Source organism: Tiliqua scincoides, chromosome 16 (genome assembly GCF_035046505.1).
Source record: "Tiliqua scincoides isolate rTilSci1 chromosome 16, rTilSci1.hap2, whole genome shotgun sequence".
NCBI classification, from domain to species: Eukaryota; Metazoa; Chordata; class Lepidosauria; order Squamata; family Scincidae; genus Tiliqua; species Tiliqua scincoides.
In genome coordinates, this window is record NC_089836.1 from 6,598,775 (window position 1) to 6,616,675 (window position 17,901).

Sequence of the window (17,901 nt, forward strand, 5' to 3'; positions counted from 1 at the left end):
AGTGACCATGGCTGTTCTAGGTCTTCCCCATCCCCTTCTATCTGAGCAAGGAGTTCCACAGATAGCACCTGGTACCTGAGCACAGGTAGCTCAGCTTCCACACCAAAACAAAGCTCTGAATTTCATTGGAAAAATTTTATTCCTTTTGTATTGCAAGTTTAAAAAAAAGCACTCATTTTTACACAATATTACTTGTTAAACACTACCCATGTTTTGGGGCTTAAAAAAAACATTTAAGAACAGCAGGTTAATAAGGTTGCATGCAAAAGACCAGTGAAACAGGGATCCCATCTCTCTTTAGGGAAAAAGAACGCCTTCCACTCACAGGATGGCATGTTTTTCTAGTGCCAAAAAGCCTTTGGGGCTTCAAAGTAGGCCCATCATCTCTGCTTAACTTGGCTACTGCAGGAGCCCAAGCGCCGCATGCCTAGAACTCAAAGTTTCCAAACTGCGAGGAGCGGTTGTTGGGTTTGGGCTGCGGCTTGTAGCCGATCCGGTCGTGTATCATCTGCTCCCGGCTCTTGTGGTCGCTGTTCAGCCCCAGGGCCCCCTCGCCGTCACCGGCCCCCACCCCGTCCACGTCCTCGCGCTGCTTCTTGCGGCCCTGTGGAAGGAACAGAAAAGCTGCTCGTGAGTTCCAAGTTTAGGCTGGATGGTCGCCGGCAGCGATGGATTGATTGGCATCAAGCAGGGATGCAGCAGCACTTTCCCTGCACTGAGCAGGAGGCTGGACTAGGGGGCCCTGAAGGCCCTTTCCCACTCCAGCATTCTGCATACACAAAAGCACCCCGAGCTGTCTCCAGTGCAGCCACATCCCCAGGCCCCCTCCTGCCCAGTTTTCCAGTGCCGGAGCAGCCGTACCCCTGGGGTGGGCCCTGCACCCTGCAGTGGGGGGTAGTCACAGAGGCCTCCTCAAGGCCCTAACCTGGGAGCTGCACTAGTGCTGGGAAGTTGGAGAGGATCTGGCCCCAGACTGCAGGCAGGCAGAGCTTTTTAAAACAAAGCATCCCAGTGAGCAAGTCTCTGGGCGTAGGCAGAGTGTTATTTCTGTATCCCTGTAAAGCCTCCTCTGGGCATGTGCAGAGTGACATTTCTCTTTTCAAAGAGCAACCTATGGACCTGAAAGAGCTCTTTCAAGAAGCAAAGCTCTTAAAGCGGCAGGGTGCCTCTGAGCATGTGCAGAGTTTTTTGCTTATTTTTAAGAAAGCCGGAGCTCCTCTGGGCATGTGCAGAGTGCCTCTTTCCACTGGGGCAGAAGCAGGCACAGCAGGGGCGAGGCTTAGTGCGGGGCGGCGGCGGCCTGCGTGCCTCTGGGCATGTGCAGAGCGCTTTCCCCCGGGCCCCTCCCACCTCCAGCTCCTTGCGGGCGGCCTCGAACTCCTCGATGTCGTCCAGCTTCAGCTCCAGCCGGGTCGGCTTCCTCCTCAGCATCTCGGTGCCGCGCGTGCGCAGTGCCGCCTCTGGAGGCTCCCTGCATGCCCCGCGGCGCCATAGAGAGACTCCGCGCGGGGCTAGAGCGGCCGGGGGACCGGCGGCTCTGCGCCGTAATTGGCCGAAGGCGCCCGCGCTACGGAAGCCGGCGAGGCGGAGACCCGGAAGTGGTTCTTTTGTAGTTCTGCAGGGATGCTGAGAGCCATGGCTGCGCTGCGGCCGGCCGCGGTGAGCGGGGCTGGGCCTGGGCGGCCTCCTCCTGCACGCAGGCCCCGTTGCCCGGAAGGGGCCTTACTTCTGAGTAGGCAGGAGGCGGTGGGGCTCTCAGAGGCGGGGCAGGCGCCCCTTCCGCAGCAGGGAGTTCCCCAGATCTAGCCTGTGGTGGTCTGTGGAACTCCTTGCCACAGGGCGGGGTGGCACTGGCGGCCTGGGCGCCTCAGAGCGGGCTGAGCGGGCCGGGGGAGCAAGGTCCATGGCAGGTGACAAGCCCTGGTGGGTCTGCAGCCTCCTGGTGCTGGCAGGGGCTCCCTCAGAGGGCCCCAGGATGCCTGGCCCTGCACGCTCCCTGAGGAGCCAGGAGGCTGGATGCAGGTGGGCCCGACCCTGCAGGGCTCTTCTGAGGCTCCTGCAGAAGCCTCTGCCTGCAGTGCCCTCCCCAGGCAGGGCCGAGGGACATCCTGGGCAGGGACGCCTTCCCCTTTGCGCTCCCAGCCACGGGAGGGCAGGCTTCCCCATTTACCTGCCAGCCCTTCCGTCCCCCCAGTCCCAGCCACAAGAGGACAGGCTTCTTTATTACCCTGTTCAATGGTTCTCAAACTCTTAGCGCTGGGACCCACTCTTTAGAATCTGTCGGGACCCATCGGAAGCTGTCATGAGCGGAGGCAGAAGGTGAGGGAGGGGGAAACTTGTCTGCTCTTCTGCTCCCCCACAAAGCCAGTGCTGAGAGTCTTCTCATTGCAGGGCGCAAAGACAAAGGCCTCGGACGATGGCGATGCCCCACCCGTCAAGAGGGCCCCGATTTTCTACGGGAGCCTCGAGGAGAAGGCGCGAGAACGTCTCGTCAGGGGGGAGTCGGGGCTGCTGGGCAAGGATGCGGTCAGAGCCGCCATTGAGGCCGGCCACATCAACATCACAAGTGGTGAGAATTGGTTCTCAGCTGCCTAGCAGGGGTTCCGAGTGCTGAAGAGACAGGATGTGGCCCAACGTGGACGAGTTGTGGTTTATATAGCACCATCGGAGGTATGGTGGACAACTTAGGCTGCAATCCTAACCTTACTTTCCTGGGAGTAAGATCCACTGAACACAATAGGACTTACTTCTGAGTAGACCTGGTTAGGATTGTGCCCTTAGGCTGTAAATATTACCCATGTGTGGCATTTGGGAGGAGAGTAGCAGGGGGTAAGCAGATGCAAGTTCAGTCATGCTGTGCTTAGACTTCAATTGCCCTCATTGGAGATCTTTTTGCCCTCTTCTACTTGTGGGTAGCCAGGACCTGAGCTTATGTCATCAGACTACCTGTGGAATTTGTTGTCTGAGCTGGTGTTTGGAACCAGATAAAGAGGGCTCACTGTATATTCAATGTACATTGATAATATTTATACAAGACTGAAGCTAAAGTCTTCACAGAAAAGTTGGTTTTTTGAACTGAGCTTGGAAAGGAGGGAGAGAGGAAGTGACAAATACGTCACACTCAGTGGTGGTGGGGGCAGTGGGTGGAGCCCCTGCTTTTCATGCAGAAGATCCCAGGTTCAAATCCTGGCAGATTCTCCAGACAGGACTGGGAAAGGCAGCCCTGAAAGCCAGTCACTGTTTGTAAATGCTGTTGGGCCAGTCAGTGGTCACTTCCTATGCAACGTGTGCTGATGGCTAACTTGGCGTGTTAATGAATGAGGGCAGGCAGATTTGCAGGGGCTATTGGAAATGGGTTATGTCAGAATGCCAGATGCAAGGGAGGGCACCAGGATGCAGGTCTCTTGTGATCTGGTGTGCTCCCTGGGGCATTTGGTGGGCCGCTGTGAGCTACAGGAAGCTGGACTAGATGGGCCTATGGCCTGATCCAGTGGGGCTGTTCTTATGGAGTACTGTGCAGTCTGGATCCAGGCTGGGCTATGGGGCTCTCACCTGCTGGCTTTGGTCTGGCTCCAGGTGAGGTCTTCGAGCTGGATGAGCACATCAGCGAGCGGCAGGCTGAAGTCCTGGCTGAGTTTGAGCGGCGGAAGCGTGCCAGGCAAATCAATGTTTCCACGGATGACTCGGAGGTCAAGGCCTGCTTGCGAGCTCTCGGGGAGCCCATCACACTGTTTGGGGAGGGGCCGGCCGAAAGAAGAGAAAGGTGAGAGAGAGGATGAATGTAGACTTACACTCACTGTCTTTCTCAAGACTGGACTTGCCAGCAGACAGCAATAGTTTTAGCCTTAAATTCTTGTCTTGGCAGGTTACGTAACATTCTCTCAGTGGTTGGCACAGATGCCTTGAAGAAGACCAAGAAAGAGGACGATAAATCCAAGAAGTCCAAAGAGGAGGTACTGCATGTTGTGTGTTGTCTGGAGCTGGCCGCTGCTTGGATTCCCAGTGTCCTGCAGAAAGAGTTCTGGTGCTTCTGGGTTGGGCTTGATGACTTCTTGTGATGTTGGAGTCCTGACTCCTCTCGTCTGAGACGTTAGCCATTGATCCTGTTGTCTGTTAAGCCATCTCAACTGAGCTGTAGCCAGGGTGGGCCAGTGAGTGTGCTATCCCACCTAGGATTTGGGGTGGGGGGAGTGGGGAACTGCAATCCTTGCTAGCTCTGAAGATAGTTTATTTTTTAAAATCTGCATGGAGTGCTACAAGGGTGTGTTGTGTGCCCTTCAAGGGCCCAGTCAGGTCCCCAGTCTGGATGCTTAAACCTGCCACAGAACTGGGCCTTTGCTCTTTCAGTATTGCTCTAATCAGGAGTTGTTTTAAAGAACATGAAGGGGCTGTTCCAGGGGTACCTCACAAGAGTCTTCTGCTCTCGGTTGTTCTTGATTCTCTTTAGTATCAGCAAACCTGGTACCACGAAGGACCAAATACTTTGAAGACGGCCAGGCTATGGATTGCCAACTACTCGCTTCCTCGGTAAGGAGCACTGTCAAGGCCTTGGTATCTGCCACTGCCCTTGGAAGAGGGGGAAGTGGAGCCTTTAAAAGACCAATCACCCCTAGGCGAACAACTATTGCCAAGGTAGCCTCCAGACCCATTGAGGGCAGGGACCCTAAAGGGCCTCATGTCTCCTTCTTGGTTTCCTGCTCCAGAGCAGTGAATAGGCTGGATGAAGCCCGATTGTTGAAGGAGATCCCTGAAGCCACACGGACATCCCAGAAACAGGAGCTGCACAAATCTTTGAGGGTAAGACTGCCTTTGCCATGTCTAATGCTCAGTGCACCGGAGTGCAGGAACTCCAGAAATCCTTCGGCGTGTTCACCTGTCTCCCTCAAAGCCCTTGCGTGCAGAAGGTCTTGGGTCCCAGGTATCACTGGGAAAGATCCTGTCGGCTGCTGGCTATACAGAGCCTTTTGACCTGCTCTTTTTTCTTCCAGTCTTTGAATAATTTCTGCAGCCAAATTGGGGATGACCGACCCATTTCGTACTGCCACTTCAGCCCCAACTCCAAGCTTTTGGCTACAGCCTGCTGGTAAGGATTTTTTCCCCCCTTTCCTCATGCCCCACTTGTTCTCCTGTGTTGTGCAGAAGTGGCCGTGAGGGCTGTCAGGAAGGGCATTCAGGGAGATCCCAAATTTGGAAGGCTTCTGAGGGTGGGGAGGGGGTTTTAGAACCTGCCTGAATCCTGATGCTGCTGTGGGGTCACTGTCCTGTTTGACACTTGTGTTCGTTTTAGATTTGAAAGCTTACTGCTGTTTTCTGTGCAGCTGGAATGTTTTACTGTTCTGGTTTCTTAGCTGTATTTGTTACTCTTTAAGCTGCCTTGAATGTCCTCTGTAAAGCAAAAAAAAAAAAAAAAAGACAGGGTGGAAATGACTTTGGAAAAGCACCTGGCAGCCTGCAGCAGAGGAAACCCATGCTCCTTCCTTTCCTCCCACAGGAGTGGCCTCTGTAAACTGTGGTCGGTGCCAGACTGCAACCTCATCCACACATTGAGAGGTACCAGCTCTCTCTCTCTCTCTCTCTGTCTGCTGCAACAGCCTACCCTTTTCTGCCTCCTGAATGATTGTAAAGGCAGGATTGTCTGATGGGACTGTGGATTCTGAGAGTGGAACAAATCAAGCTGAGTCTCTCACTCTTCCTCCTCTCTCTCTGTCCATCCTGGGGCTTGCTGAAGTGATATTCCCTTCTGGATAATAGCCTGTAGGCTTCTCCACACCTGTATTCAGAGTTGTCATATAGTCTAAGCCCCCAAAGACAAAGAAATCTGCTCCAAGAGCCAGCCCCTCATTCCTCAGTGCATGCAATCCAACCGTGGTGTGCCATAAACCAATATGTTGCTTCAAGTACCCTTAGAGCAAACAATTCCAGGTAGCGCAAATGAGCAAGCCAAGCGGCGTAGGGCAGGGGGAAGGCTAAATAACCAATCAAGGAAGGAAGGAATGGGCAGTAGAGAAAGGTCAGGCTCAGATGGAGCCCTCTAATCTGAGGCATGGTAGTCTCGGAGGGAGTTATCTCTGTAAGCCACTTTGGTGTTCCCTTCTAGGTCAAAGCTTGATTTGAGGGACTGAGCTCAAGGGTAGAGCCCCTACTTTGCATGCAGAAGGTCCCCAATTCAGTCCCCGGAAGCACTCCCCGGTGGGCTGGGAAAGACCCCCGAGTCTGAAGCTTGGAACAGCCACTTCCTGTCAGTGTTGATCTTGCTGAGTGAGACAGGCCAAGGACCAGACTCGGTACAGAGCAGCTTCCTGTGATGGAAAATTAAGCACCTCACCAGCCGCTTGCCTCTTTGCTGTTCCATCCCCCAGGACACACCACCAATGTGGGCGCCATCGTCTTCCACCCCAAGGCCACCATATCCCAGGACAAGAGGGACGTGAACTTGGCCTCGTGCGCAGCCGACGGCTCCGTCAAGCTCTGGAGTCTCGAGAGGTTAGTCTGGCCTGCCAAAGCCGGAGGGTTTTTTTTTTGTTCCATTTGTCTTGGCCGGTCCTAACAAACACAGTATCCCTGGTGGAGTGAAATATTCAGACAATTTGGAGGATGCTTGGGTTTGTTTCTTATTTATTTCTTATATTTTTTATCCCACCATGGAACTCAAGGTGGCATACTTATAAGTTCCCCGGAGGTCTCTCATCCAGGTATCGCATGGACCCAGCTTCACTGCTAAGCCTTCACTGCATCACTGTAGACTTAGTTTGACAGTCACCCCACAGGCATTCACTCAGGTATCCAAGGCAAGGGCCAAGGATTTGACACACACACACACACACACACACACACACACACACACACACACCCATTTTGATCAATCTAAAACACTTTCAGCAATTGAAAACTGGGCCAAGGAGGAAAAATGTAGAATTATTCATAGATCTGTGTAGATGCTTCAGATTATGGGGACATTTCCTGCCGAGGTCTCCGCACTGGCATCACTGAAGACTGAAATCCACACAGCTGCAGTATTCAGTGGAGTGTTTAAATGGAGTTCCCTTAACCCCAGTTGAATTCCATCCAAAGCTTGTTCCAGGTATCCCTTACTCAGGGGGAAAATGTATCTCAGATGGTCACGGCCTTTCTTGACATATATATTTTCTCCGTTTTCCATGTTACTGCCAATGTTACTTAACGTTTAACCTGATTCCACTTTGCATCCCTTCCACTCTTTGCACTACAGGGAACAGTGAGTTCTGGGTGCTCCTAAGGGCCCCCCCCCAGCCTTGGTCTGGCCTCAACTTGGTCTGGACTTCTGCACCTTTCACCTTGCTGGTCCCAGACTCTCCTGCTGGCACTCAAATGACCCAAGTTGTTCCAACAGGCTGGGGCGTAGTCTCTTGGGGAGTGCAGCTGATTAGTCTGTGGCGCATTTAGGGGAGCACAGAGGGAGCCAGTTGTGCCCTCTAATTGGCCCTGTGGGGAAAAGGTTTGTTTCTGTCTGATGCTGTTGCTGTGGGCAGGAGCTTACGTGATGGCAAATTGGTCTCTGATCCTACTCCGTGCAGTCCTGTGATCTTGTCTTGCCATGAGAGTACGACCTGAGCCCTCCTGCTTGCTGGGTTGGGCGTCTGACGGCTGCTCTACTCTGCCTGAAGAGTGCCTCTGAGCATGTGTCAAAATGACTGAACGACCACGATCAGCGTCCCCACGCATGAGATTAAGGACAGGGCTTCCAGGACAGAGTGTGGCTGTCAGCCAGTCCACGTTGAAGAAATTTAAATATCAAATCTTTCCTCCTTGTATTTTGCAGCCCCTGAAACTAAGTGGGGAAGGGGAAGGAGTGGGGTCCATCCCCAGCAGCCTTGTTTCAGCCTCTTGCGGGGTAGCAAAGTATTTGCAGTCATTGCCAGCAGGGCTGTCCTTGTCTTGTCTTTCAGCGATGAGCCAGTGGCCGACATTGAGGGGCACACAGTGAGAGTGGCACGGGTGGCCTGGCATCCCTCCGGCAGGTTCCTGGGCACCACCTGGTAAGGAGTCTCTCCCTCCCCCATCACTGCCCGGCACCCATTTCACAAGAACAGGGAGGTATGATGGACCTTGCTTGATCAAAGCAGCTCATCCTAGGGACATCTCTAAAAGGAAGAAGGAAGGGGACCCCTAAGAGTGGGGCAGAAAGAAACCTCAGTGCCAACAATATTTTTGCTTCCCAGGCACTGACAAACCAAGCGGTGTCATGTGCGCACTCTCCCCTTCCAGTGCTTTGTGTTGTTAAATGTGTCAGGTCTTGTGGGGTGAGTTGTCTTTGTGGGCATGGAAGGAGCTGGAGATTGAGACTTCAGTGCTGCTGTCTGTTTAGTTTTTGAGTTCCTTGTACACCACCTTTCAAGCCTGATTTTAATAGTTCCCACAAAAACAGCCACTGGAAAAATGTGGCCATTAGTGAGCTGAATCAGGGTGCCTTGTGTCCTACTCAGGATGTCCTCTGATGGCGTCAGGCTGTTCTTCTAAGCCTTTAGGCTCTGTGTGCCAGGCACCCATGAATCTCCGACAAATCCAGAGAGTCCTGAATGCTGCCTCTGCTTGGAGTGGCGATGGGGATAAACTGTCCAAGGTTCATCCTCCACGTGGAAACGTCTGCTCAGAGGCCTTTAGGCTCTACAACTCTCAGTCCTTTTCTATTTTTCCTGCAGCTATGACCATTCGTGGCGCCTGTGGGACCTGGAGGCCCAGGAGGAGATTCTGCACCAGGAGGGGCACAGCAAAGGGGTCTACGACATTGCCTTCCACACCGACGGCTCCCTTTCTGGCACGGGGTAAATCTGTGCGCAAAGTTCTACTTCCTAACAGCGTTTCTGTGACCAGGTGGTGGTGGTGGTGCTTCCTGCCTCCAGCTTTAAAACTTGAGAGAAGAGAGGTTAGGGCTGGTTGCTCGGAAGAGCCACCATGGTTTCCCCCTCTAGAGATTATATTCCTGCCCTTATGCTTGCTGTGAGTACACCAACAAATGCAGCTGACTGATAGAGGACCTGTTTTGCGTGGAGAAGTCCCAGGTTGAGTCCTCTGCATCTCTGGGTACAGCAAACGTTTGGAAGCCCAGAGAGCTTGCTGGCGGTCTGCGTTGGCAAGCCCAGGCCGGCTGAATCAAGGCATAAGGCAGCTTCTTAAGCCCGGAGCTCAGCTTGCAGGAAGAGCTGGTCTGGCCGCCAGTAGTGGTGTCAGAATGCCTCCAGCCACCATGGGGTGGAATTGGGAATCAAGGCACAGGGCAGCCTTGCACAGGAGGGTCATGTGACGCCTCTCCCTTTCCTTGCAGTGGCCTTGACGCCTTCGGCCGCGTGTGGGACCTGCGCACGGGGCGCTGCATCATGTTTCTGGAGGGTCACCTCAAGGAGATCTATGGGATCAACTTTTCCCCGAATGGGTAAGAGTTCGTGACCTGCAGCTCCAGCCGTGGGCTTTAAATTTTGCCGTCCTCCCTGAAAAGCCCTGCTCCCGACTTCTCTCCCCGCTGCAGGTACCACATTGCCACGGGCAGCGGCGACAACACCTGTAAAGTGTGGGATCTCCGCCAGCGGAGGTGCATCTACACCATCCCTGCCCACCAGAACCTGGTGACAGGGGTGAAATTTGAACGTAAGTGCAGCTGCCTGAACCTTGCAGGGGGGCAGAGGGGTGGGGGTTAGGATGGCAAGCTGGGGGGGGGAATTCCCCTGCTCCCAGTTGTAGGTCCTGCCTCTTGAACGCATGAAAGCAGATAATGTGTGGGAGAGCCAGAATGGTGCAGGGTTTCTCAAGCTGCGGGCTGGGACTCACTTGGTTCACAGTTTCTGGTGGGTCCTACAGAACCTCCAATGAAAACACGTGTGATAGAAAGATCAGGTTGCCTCAAGCCCTGAGTCTATTCAAAAATCAGCCCGTTGCTAACTGCCCTGCGAACGGCTGAGCTCCTGCAGTTTGCAGGCTTGCGTAAATCTAGGGAAATAAATGTTTGAGCGTCTTTTCCCCCAAGTTCATCAGTGACAGGCAGTGAGGACAGGTGACGGCGTCTCCTTCTCCCTTGCTGACTGCTTGGTGTGTGGTTTTCATCCCCCCTCCCCCCAGCCAATCACGGCAACTTCTTGCTCACCGGCGCCTACGACAACACGGCAAAAGTCTGGACGCACCCAGGCTGGTCCCCCCTGAAAACCTTGGCGGGGCACGAGGGCAAAGTCATGGGCTTGGACATCTCTCTGGACGGGCAGCTCATCGCGACCTGCTCTTACGACAGGACCTTCAAACTTTGGATGGCGGAGTAGGCCTCTTCTGGTGGACCGGCCCTTCTCGTCCTCCGCAGCCGAGGCAGGCGGGAGGAACCTTTTTTCCTTTGAGCGTGTTTATTTTTGTATTCTCCTTCCCTTCCTGGTGGACTGAGGCGTCTTCCCTTTTTGGCCTTGGCCTGTTGTAGCTGGAAAATCTCCACCACAGCCTGCCTGACGAGGTGTCTTGGCACCTCTAGGTCTCAAGTCCAGCCTTCTGGTGATTGCTGCCCACTTTTGGAGCAGAGTGATGGGCAAGGGCTGCCCCTTGCGTTGGGGCACTGGGGGTGCTGGGGTAGGAGCCCCTTCCTTGTTGGACAGAGACATTTTGAAGTATTAAAACAGTCATTCTGGAGCTACGTAGACTGTGCTTGGTTGCCTTGTGATCTTTCTAGGGCTTCTGCAGAGAGGAGGAAGCCACGTCCAGGTGCTGATGGCTGAATAGTGGAGGGGCAGGCACCTGTTTGCTCTGGGGTGTGCAGCAGCCAGTGCTAGTGTGGGTGCCGTCACCCACCCAGAAAACCCCCTTTGAGGTAGAGCCGGCAAGGAAGTCAGAAGGGGGCATTCCTTGAAAAGAAATCCTATGCGTGTTTGTGTAGCTGAGATAATCTGTGTCTGGGTGGCTGCAACTGAGCCTGTGAGGATAGACGGGCAGGTCCAGAGCATTAGAAAAAGGGTCTGCGATTCCATTTGTATCCAGGTGTTTGCTTTCAGGGGTGGGGTCCCATGGAGAAGCCATGCTGCAGCAGCAAGAACTTTTGGCACAGGGGAAGGGGTGAGTTCAATGGTGCCTTCTCTGTTTTGTGGCTGCTGTTACACAAACGTGGGGGCCACGTGTGAGTCTCTCCACCTGCCCTCCCCAAATGTCTAGGTCTGGCTCCCTATTAAAACCTGCAGAGCAGCCCCCTGGTTTCCCCCTCAGCCCCAGCCCCAAAGGAACTGCTTGGTCCAGAAGACAGAGAAAATCAGGAGCAAAGTCACACTCAAGATGACAGCCATCAGGTATGTGAAAATACGGACCTGTGGGTTGCGGGCGCACTCGTGGAGTGGCGAACGGCTGGGCAAAGTGGTGGCTGCCACGCTGGGCGTGTCCTGGCGGATGTCGGTGACCGTGTCTGGCTCTGGGCCCAGGTCGAGGGTGTAGATGCGCGGCTGCCGTAGGAAGTACCTGCTTTTGCTCTGCTCCTTGAGGCACAGCTGCCGGCCTTCCAGGATGATCTGGTTGGGCTCCAGCCGCAGCAGCCGCAGGACGGCCTCGTTGGTGGGCAGGTGGGTGACGGCCTGGTCGCTGGGCAGCACGGTGGGGTGGCGACAGAGCGGACACTGCAGCCGGTTCTGGACAGGGGACACCAGGCTCAGGTGGGCCAGGCACTCGATGCAGAAGGAGTGCTGGCACTGCAGGAGTTTGGGGGTGCGGAAGATGTTGTCGTAGGGGTTCCAGCAGACGGGGCAGTCGGGCGCCGGGTTCTGCTTTGCGGTCATGCTGTGGAGGGAGGTGCCCAGCCTGTACCGCCAGCAGCAAAGGGAAGGGCAGATGAGTTGGGACTTCCTTCTGGGCAAGCACAGGTCAGAGTGCTCTGGAATCGCTGCAGGCCAGCTCCGTGTCATTGGCACTGTTGGCTGCAAGTGGCCTTTGCAGATTTAGCTAAGCCCTTGGCGTGACCTGCAACCAGAGGGGGTCATAGTGAGAGGTGCACACCCAGCTCCAAGTCCTGGCTTCACCTGCCCCACATTATCCAAGGTGGTCTTGCTCTTCCTGTAATCCACACCAGGCCTCAGAGGGGGTTTGGGGTCACCCTTGATCCTCTGCAGTCCTCTCTGGAGGCCCTCCTCCGTCACCTTTTTGATCCCGGGTCAGGTACAATGTCCCTGCACCCCATTCTCAGAGGCCCTGCTTGGTGCACTGCCTCCTGGGCTGGCCTTCCACCCACCAGGCTGGAGCCGGGCCAAGCCCCTCTGATGACCCACTTGGGGGATGCCAGACGTTTTGGCCGTTTTTGAAATGTGAGCCGTTCCCATAAGAGTGGAGGAAATGGGAGGTTTCTCTCCGTGGGCCAAGGGGTGTCCTACATAGCTGTAAGCCAGCAGATGGATGCCATGCGAAGCTTGTATCACCTTCTGCGACAGGGAGGAAGTGTGCACAGCAGCAATTGTGCGCTGTGGTGGGGCAAAGAGCAAGAATAAGGTATCAAGAAGCTGACCACATGGAGGGGGAGCCCTGCAGGTGTTCTCTTGGCTGAGATGGGGGCAGTATTTGGTCTCCAACCAGTCCGGGAAAACGCTTAGAGTCTCAGAATCTGCCACAACAGACACCAGCTGGTATTTATGCCCTGGCATTGTGTACCAGTTCAATGCTTGCTGACAACTAAGCAATGTGCCTTGTGAGTAGTGTGTGTGTGTGTGGGGGGGTCAGCCTTGTCCCTTCTCTGTTGTCTCCTGTGAGAGGCAAATGGGTAACAGGATGGTTTAAGCGCCACCACACTGCATTGGACATTCGTTGGACATCCATGCAGTGGAGAGGAGTACTTCTTTCTGAGCATATGCAAAGTGCTCCACCATCCCCACCACTGAACTTTAAATTCAGCCTGCACCTCTGTACCTGCGCATAAGGGGCAGAACTTCACTCTTCCCCTGTTGCTTGTCTTCTATCGATATACTAGACTGTAGACTCCTTTGGGCAGGGACCTGACCCCAGAAACTCACTAAAGGGCCGCGTAGCTTGGATCTGCAGCCTTCTATTCTGCATTTCTCGTGCATTGTTCACCTTATGGCGCCTCAGGTCCCAAGATTAAAATTAATATAGAATACAAAATGCCCTGGTAGTGTGTAAACAAGGGGGGGCAGTGTGATTCTGCTGCCAGTCAGGCCCCCTAAGACTCTTGCCTCAACTTTCCTCCCTTTTTCCTGCATTTTACTACCCTCCCCCAACTTACCATACAAGTAGGACCCGTGGACTGTGCGGCCTCATCTTGCCTGTGTAGCGCAAAGAGCATGGCTGGTTTGCATACATGCAGGAGACGGGTTGTAAACCATGTAGTTTTTCCCTTACTTCTTTGTGAGTAAGTGCAGAGTTCACCTCTATCGGAGGCCAGTCCAAGCTGGGGCAGGGAGGCTATGCAGCGATCTTCCTTGGGCTGCACTGCTGCAGAGGCAAGAGTGTTCGCCTTCCTCCTGCTGTCCTCAGGAGAGCTTGTCCCCAGAGCCGGGCTTGACGTTCTTCTCCAGGAGGTTGGCAAGCAGCTGTTGTTTACCACCCTGCTGCCCAATGGAAGACTGAGCAGGGCAGGCACAAGGCAGATGCAACAGCAGCCATGGAAGGGTGTCTTTTCTAACCATTAGGGAAGAGGGCCGACTCTCGCAACCTGCAAAAATGCAGGCAAGGCTCGGCAGGGCATAAAATGGGTCTTCTCTCCAGCCAAATGCTGGTTCAGGGACAAGGAGGCAGACCTCCAGCAAGTCACAGAATGACTGGGGGGGGGAGGTTTGTGGGTGGTGGTAATTTGTGTGGGTTTCCCCCCCCCCCCCCGTTTTCACAACATCATCATCAGAAGAAAGGATAACTGATTGGAAACCCACAGCCATCCAAATAAAATGCAAGAGCCGATCAACCCAGAGGTTCGCTCCATGGCATTAGGTCTCTTGGAAGCATCTCCGTAGAAATTAGGAGCTGGATTCAGAGCCTCAGGTCTGCCTGGCTGGTCTCTCCAAGCCAGGGTGGCTCCATTGCATTTTAGGCCAAGGTGCGCAGGGTGTCTCTCTCATCCCCACTTTGGGCGACACACCCCTGCAAAGGCCTGGCAGAGTTTTGGGGGTCTCCACCCACACTGGAAATCTCTTTTCTGCTGTGATTATTTTTTTCTTCTCCAAAGTCTGCCAGTGACAGATGGGGTCAAATATCAGGCCAGCTTTCTCACTAAGCAGTTTACATGGCAAAATAAATACTGTGAGTGAAAGGAAATGGTTCCCTGCCCCAAAGGCCTTACAGTCTTAAGATTTTTTTTCAGAGTCACCAGCAAACATCTGAAAGGAAAGGTGCTGTACTGGGATAAACTGGGTTGGTTGCTCTCTCCCTGCTAAAAGCCCAAGAAGCCCCGGTTCAAAAGGGCCTCTTGGCTCCATTAGCAGGCCTGGTTCATGCTGGGATGGCTCTTCCACTCCTCCTGCTCTCTATGTGTAAGTACTTACCGGGGGGGGGGGGATAGCTCCCCAGCTCTAACCACCATGTGTTAGTATGGTAGATTCTCACGCTGCCTCAGTGTCCCTTACCCGGAAATGGGGCTGTTCGTTGGTTGCTTTCGACCGGATATTTTGTGCCGTTCAGCTGGCCGGTTTGAGAGTCTTGGGTTTGAATCCCTGAAACTTAAAGGCAACTGGTTGGCTGCTGTGGGGCAGCAAGTATACTGGACTAAATGGGCCTGGGACTGATAATCAGATTGTTTTAGAGGTTGACGATCCCTTACGTGGAACTGCTTGGGATGGGAAGCTGTCTGGATTTTGGGTTGGTTTGGAATAATTACATCAATATAATGAGAAGTTTTTCCTCTTTTCACTGTTTCAGGTAGCATTTTACCTGTACAGGTGTGTACCTGTACAGACATTTTTCAACAGTGTCTATACAGGTCCACATCACAGCACATTACCCCACTGCATGCAGGAATGAGCCTAGTACTACACAAGTACGTACTCCTTGTATTCACACTTTCTCTGTTCACACTTCACAAGTACTCCTTCTGCTGTCCACTGCCTAGTCGGTTTCACACTTTGTCACTTTCTGCTCTTTAAAAGAAAAGTCTTGGACAAAAATATCTGGATTTCCGAATAGTCCAGATTTTGGATGTCTGGACGAGGGATAATCGATCTGTATTAGATGACGGCTGCAATCCAAACCATACCTTCCTGAGACTAAACCCCATTGAACAAAATAGGACTTACTTCTGAGTAGACCTGGTTAGGGTTGTGCCCTAGGGCTTGTATATGTTATTCCAAGTTAACCATCACAGGGCACAGTCCTAACCTACTCTCCCGCACCAAGGTTGGCAATGCAACTCCGACGTAAGGGAAGAAACATTGCCTTACTTTGAGGAGGGCTCCGGGACTGCCCCCCAACTGCAGGATGCAGCACATGCCACACTGCCACAGCTATGCCAGTGCTCGAAAGTTGGTTAGGATTGTGCCCACAGTGTACAAGAGCATACTAGGTAAGCGTGGAAAGCTTTTGCTGAGTCGGAGCTTTGTCCAATATGGCGCAGCGGGGCCAGCGGGGCCTGCCAGCTGCTCTCTAAGGTTCCCCACAGAGTCAGAGATCAAGTGTGTGAATGGACACATCTGAAGCGGCCCAGGGTGTGTGCTGTTTCTACCTCGATTCACTTTCTCCACCCTGTGCACCAGACCGGCCGCGGCAGCTTGGCCAAGTCCCAGTTGCTAAGCGAGGAGAGAGAGACTCCCTGACCCAAGCGCCGGGAAACATTCGGTGTGTACCATGTTTGTTGCCAAGACACTTTAAAAAAAAAAAAAAAGCCACCAGAGACACAGAAGCCAGTCTTGGGACGGGGCCGAGAATTCCTTCAGGTGTGTCCCAGCACATTTGGAGGTGCCTTGGCGTCCAGAGGAGGTAACGGGACGTTACAAAGAGCCTTGAAGTCACCCTGAATGACCTAGGATGGGTGCGTCTGCAGGCTTTAGAGATGTGGCCAAAGACATGAGCTGACTCCTGAGAAGGATCAGCCCTCCTGCTTTCCTTTCTGGCTCAGCTGTTTCAGAAGGTACTTCCTGGCCTGGATGATTCTAGAAGGCTGGGGGGGGGGGGGATATTGTAGAACATGGACAGTTCTCCTCCTCCCCACACTGATCAGCCACTGCAAGAAGCAGCAGCTGCGCTGCCCATTCCAGAGTGTCCCGTTTGCTACCTCTCCTACGACAACGCCTTCAACACCCCACTGCTCCTGCCTTGCGCGCACACCTTCTGCCTGGAGTGCTTGGCCAAGCTGTGCGCCTTCTTGAAGGAAAGCCAGAGCTTCCAGTGTCCACTCTGCAGAGAGGCCGTGCCCATCCCCCGTGGAGGGGTGCCCAAGCTCCCGGCCAACATGGCCATCGTCCAGCATTTCCCTCCAGGAATGAGGGAACGCCAAGAGGTCTGGCTGGACGGGTTTCGGCTGTGCTGGTTGAAGAAGCCACTAGGAGACTCGAAGGACGGGACGGTGGTGACAGTGGACTTGCACAGAGCCCCCTCCCGAGGTGCTGATCGCAGGGACCCTGTTGGCGTGTGGCGTCCCACACGCCCAGCTTTGGAGATGTGCCATTTTCTGTGGGAGCACTACCCTAGCATCTTCTGTGCTGCTGGCCTGCTGGTCTTGGTGGTGGTTTTGCCCCTGGCCCTGATCCTGGGGCTGCAGAAACTTTACTAGACCAGGCACAACTGGGTGAGCCAGTCGGTCAGCCTCTTCCACTGACTCTTGGGGGAGGGGATGTGCGTTGAAGATTTCCAGGTTTGGGCACAACGGGGAAAGGGTAACTGCTTCTGGGGCTGGAGTCACTCTGGAAAAAATTGTTCCGCAACCACAGCAGTTCTCGACCGTACGCTATCCCTGAGGGCCCTTGATAAGGATATCTGATGGTGGTTTGGTGGAGGTCCTTTTCTCGCCAAAAGAGGCGCATTCTGCAGTGAGGAGCATGACATCACTTGCGCTGGATGAATAGCAGGAGAGCTTGGTGGAATCTGCAGTAAAGGGACGTGCAGTGTCCCACAGGCGAGACGTGAAACCTGGGTGCATGGACTCTGCAGATTTGGACAAAACCAGGCTGGGAAGAAACCCTGGAGACCCTGTGCCGGGGAGCCTTGGTCCCCTCCCAGAAGCCCACTCTCCCACCTAAGTTTATTCTAATAGGCTGGCTGCCAGTTGATTATATTTGCTTCTGCTATGACTGTGTGTGTGTGGGGGGGGGGAACCCTCGGCCCTGAAGCTGGTGCCCATTGTCATCTCTGGCAACAGCAAAATGGTTGGCAACCTTCAGTCTCGAAAGACTATGGTATAAGCCTACAGCACCCGGTATTCCCAGGGGGTCTCCCATCCAAGTACTAACCAGGCCTGACCCTGCTTAGCTTCCGAGATCAAACAAGATAGCAAATCCCATACACATTTCAATGGGTGGGGGGAGAGGACTCCTCTGTCCTGGTTACTGTGACAGAATCTTCTCTGCCCTGAAAGCAGGTCTGGGGGAAGGATGCCCATAGCAAGTTTGGGTAGCGGAAGATTTATTGCCTTTAATAACTAGAGGTTGGGGGGGGGGGGAGAGAAACAGCTGCTCGTCCATGTTGCTTGGTTTTTATTTAATAAAAATTGGCTCTGTTCTAGACAGTATGAAAATGCACGCGCTGCAAGGCACTGCTGTGTCATTGAGTCCATCTCGATCCAGTGACAGCTGGCCAAAGGAAGCCACCCGGTCTCTGCTCCCCTGCCCCCCTCCTGTGTGCACCCAAGTCCAACCTTCCCCATTAAGCAGGGCTGACCCTCTCCTAGCAGGGCTTTCTGAGCCAGCTGCGCTAAATTCTAATGCGGTCAGACCTGTTTGTTGTGCCACAAAACATTGGGCGGCTGCCTCCACAGCTTTGCCAAGCTGC

The 17,901-nt window shown here is 53.9% G+C and overlaps 4 protein-coding genes across 4 annotated transcripts; 2 read left to right on the forward strand and 2 right to left on the reverse strand.

Annotated features, from left to right (window-relative positions):
- Nucleotides 1-130: 130 nt before the first annotated feature.
- On the reverse strand, nucleotides 131-1,455 carry CDC26 (cell division cycle 26). The gene is made up of 2 exons (XM_066610607.1): nucleotides 1,351-1,455; nucleotides 131-604 (listed from the first exon to the last, which is right to left on the reverse strand). Exons 1-2 carry the CDS (start codon nucleotides 1,429-1,431, stop codon nucleotides 428-430), a joined length of 258 nt encoding a protein of 85 aa, XP_066466704.1. The 5' UTR covers nucleotides 1,432-1,455; the 3' UTR covers nucleotides 131-427.
- A 127-nt stretch (nucleotides 1,456-1,582) lies between these two features.
- PRPF4 (pre-mRNA splicing tri-snRNP complex factor PRPF4) lies at nucleotides 1,583-10,367 on the forward strand. The gene is made up of 14 exons (XM_066610606.1): nucleotides 1,583-1,659; nucleotides 2,392-2,569; nucleotides 3,577-3,763; nucleotides 3,866-3,953; nucleotides 4,448-4,527; nucleotides 4,704-4,797; nucleotides 4,989-5,083; nucleotides 5,492-5,550; nucleotides 6,360-6,483; nucleotides 7,926-8,015; nucleotides 8,679-8,801; nucleotides 9,302-9,409; nucleotides 9,503-9,621; nucleotides 10,090-10,367. The coding sequence occupies exons 1-14, from the start codon at nucleotides 1,624-1,626 to the stop codon at nucleotides 10,281-10,283; spliced, it is 1,575 nt and encodes a 524-aa protein (XP_066466703.1). The 5' UTR covers nucleotides 1,583-1,623; the 3' UTR covers nucleotides 10,284-10,367.
- Nucleotides 10,368-11,201: 834 nt separating this feature from the next.
- RNF183 (ring finger protein 183) lies at nucleotides 11,202-11,765 on the reverse strand. Its single transcript, XM_066610888.1, has one exon. It carries the CDS (start codon nucleotides 11,763-11,765, stop codon nucleotides 11,202-11,204), a length of 564 nt encoding a protein of 187 aa, XP_066466985.1.
- Nucleotides 11,766-16,102: 4,337 nt separating this feature from the next.
- On the forward strand, nucleotides 16,103-16,687 carry LOC136635640 (RING finger protein 223-like). Its single transcript, XM_066610889.1, has one exon. The coding sequence runs from the start codon at nucleotides 16,103-16,105 to the stop codon at nucleotides 16,685-16,687; it is 585 nt and encodes a 194-aa protein (XP_066466986.1).
- The last annotated feature ends 1,214 nt before the right edge of the window (nucleotides 16,688-17,901 follow it).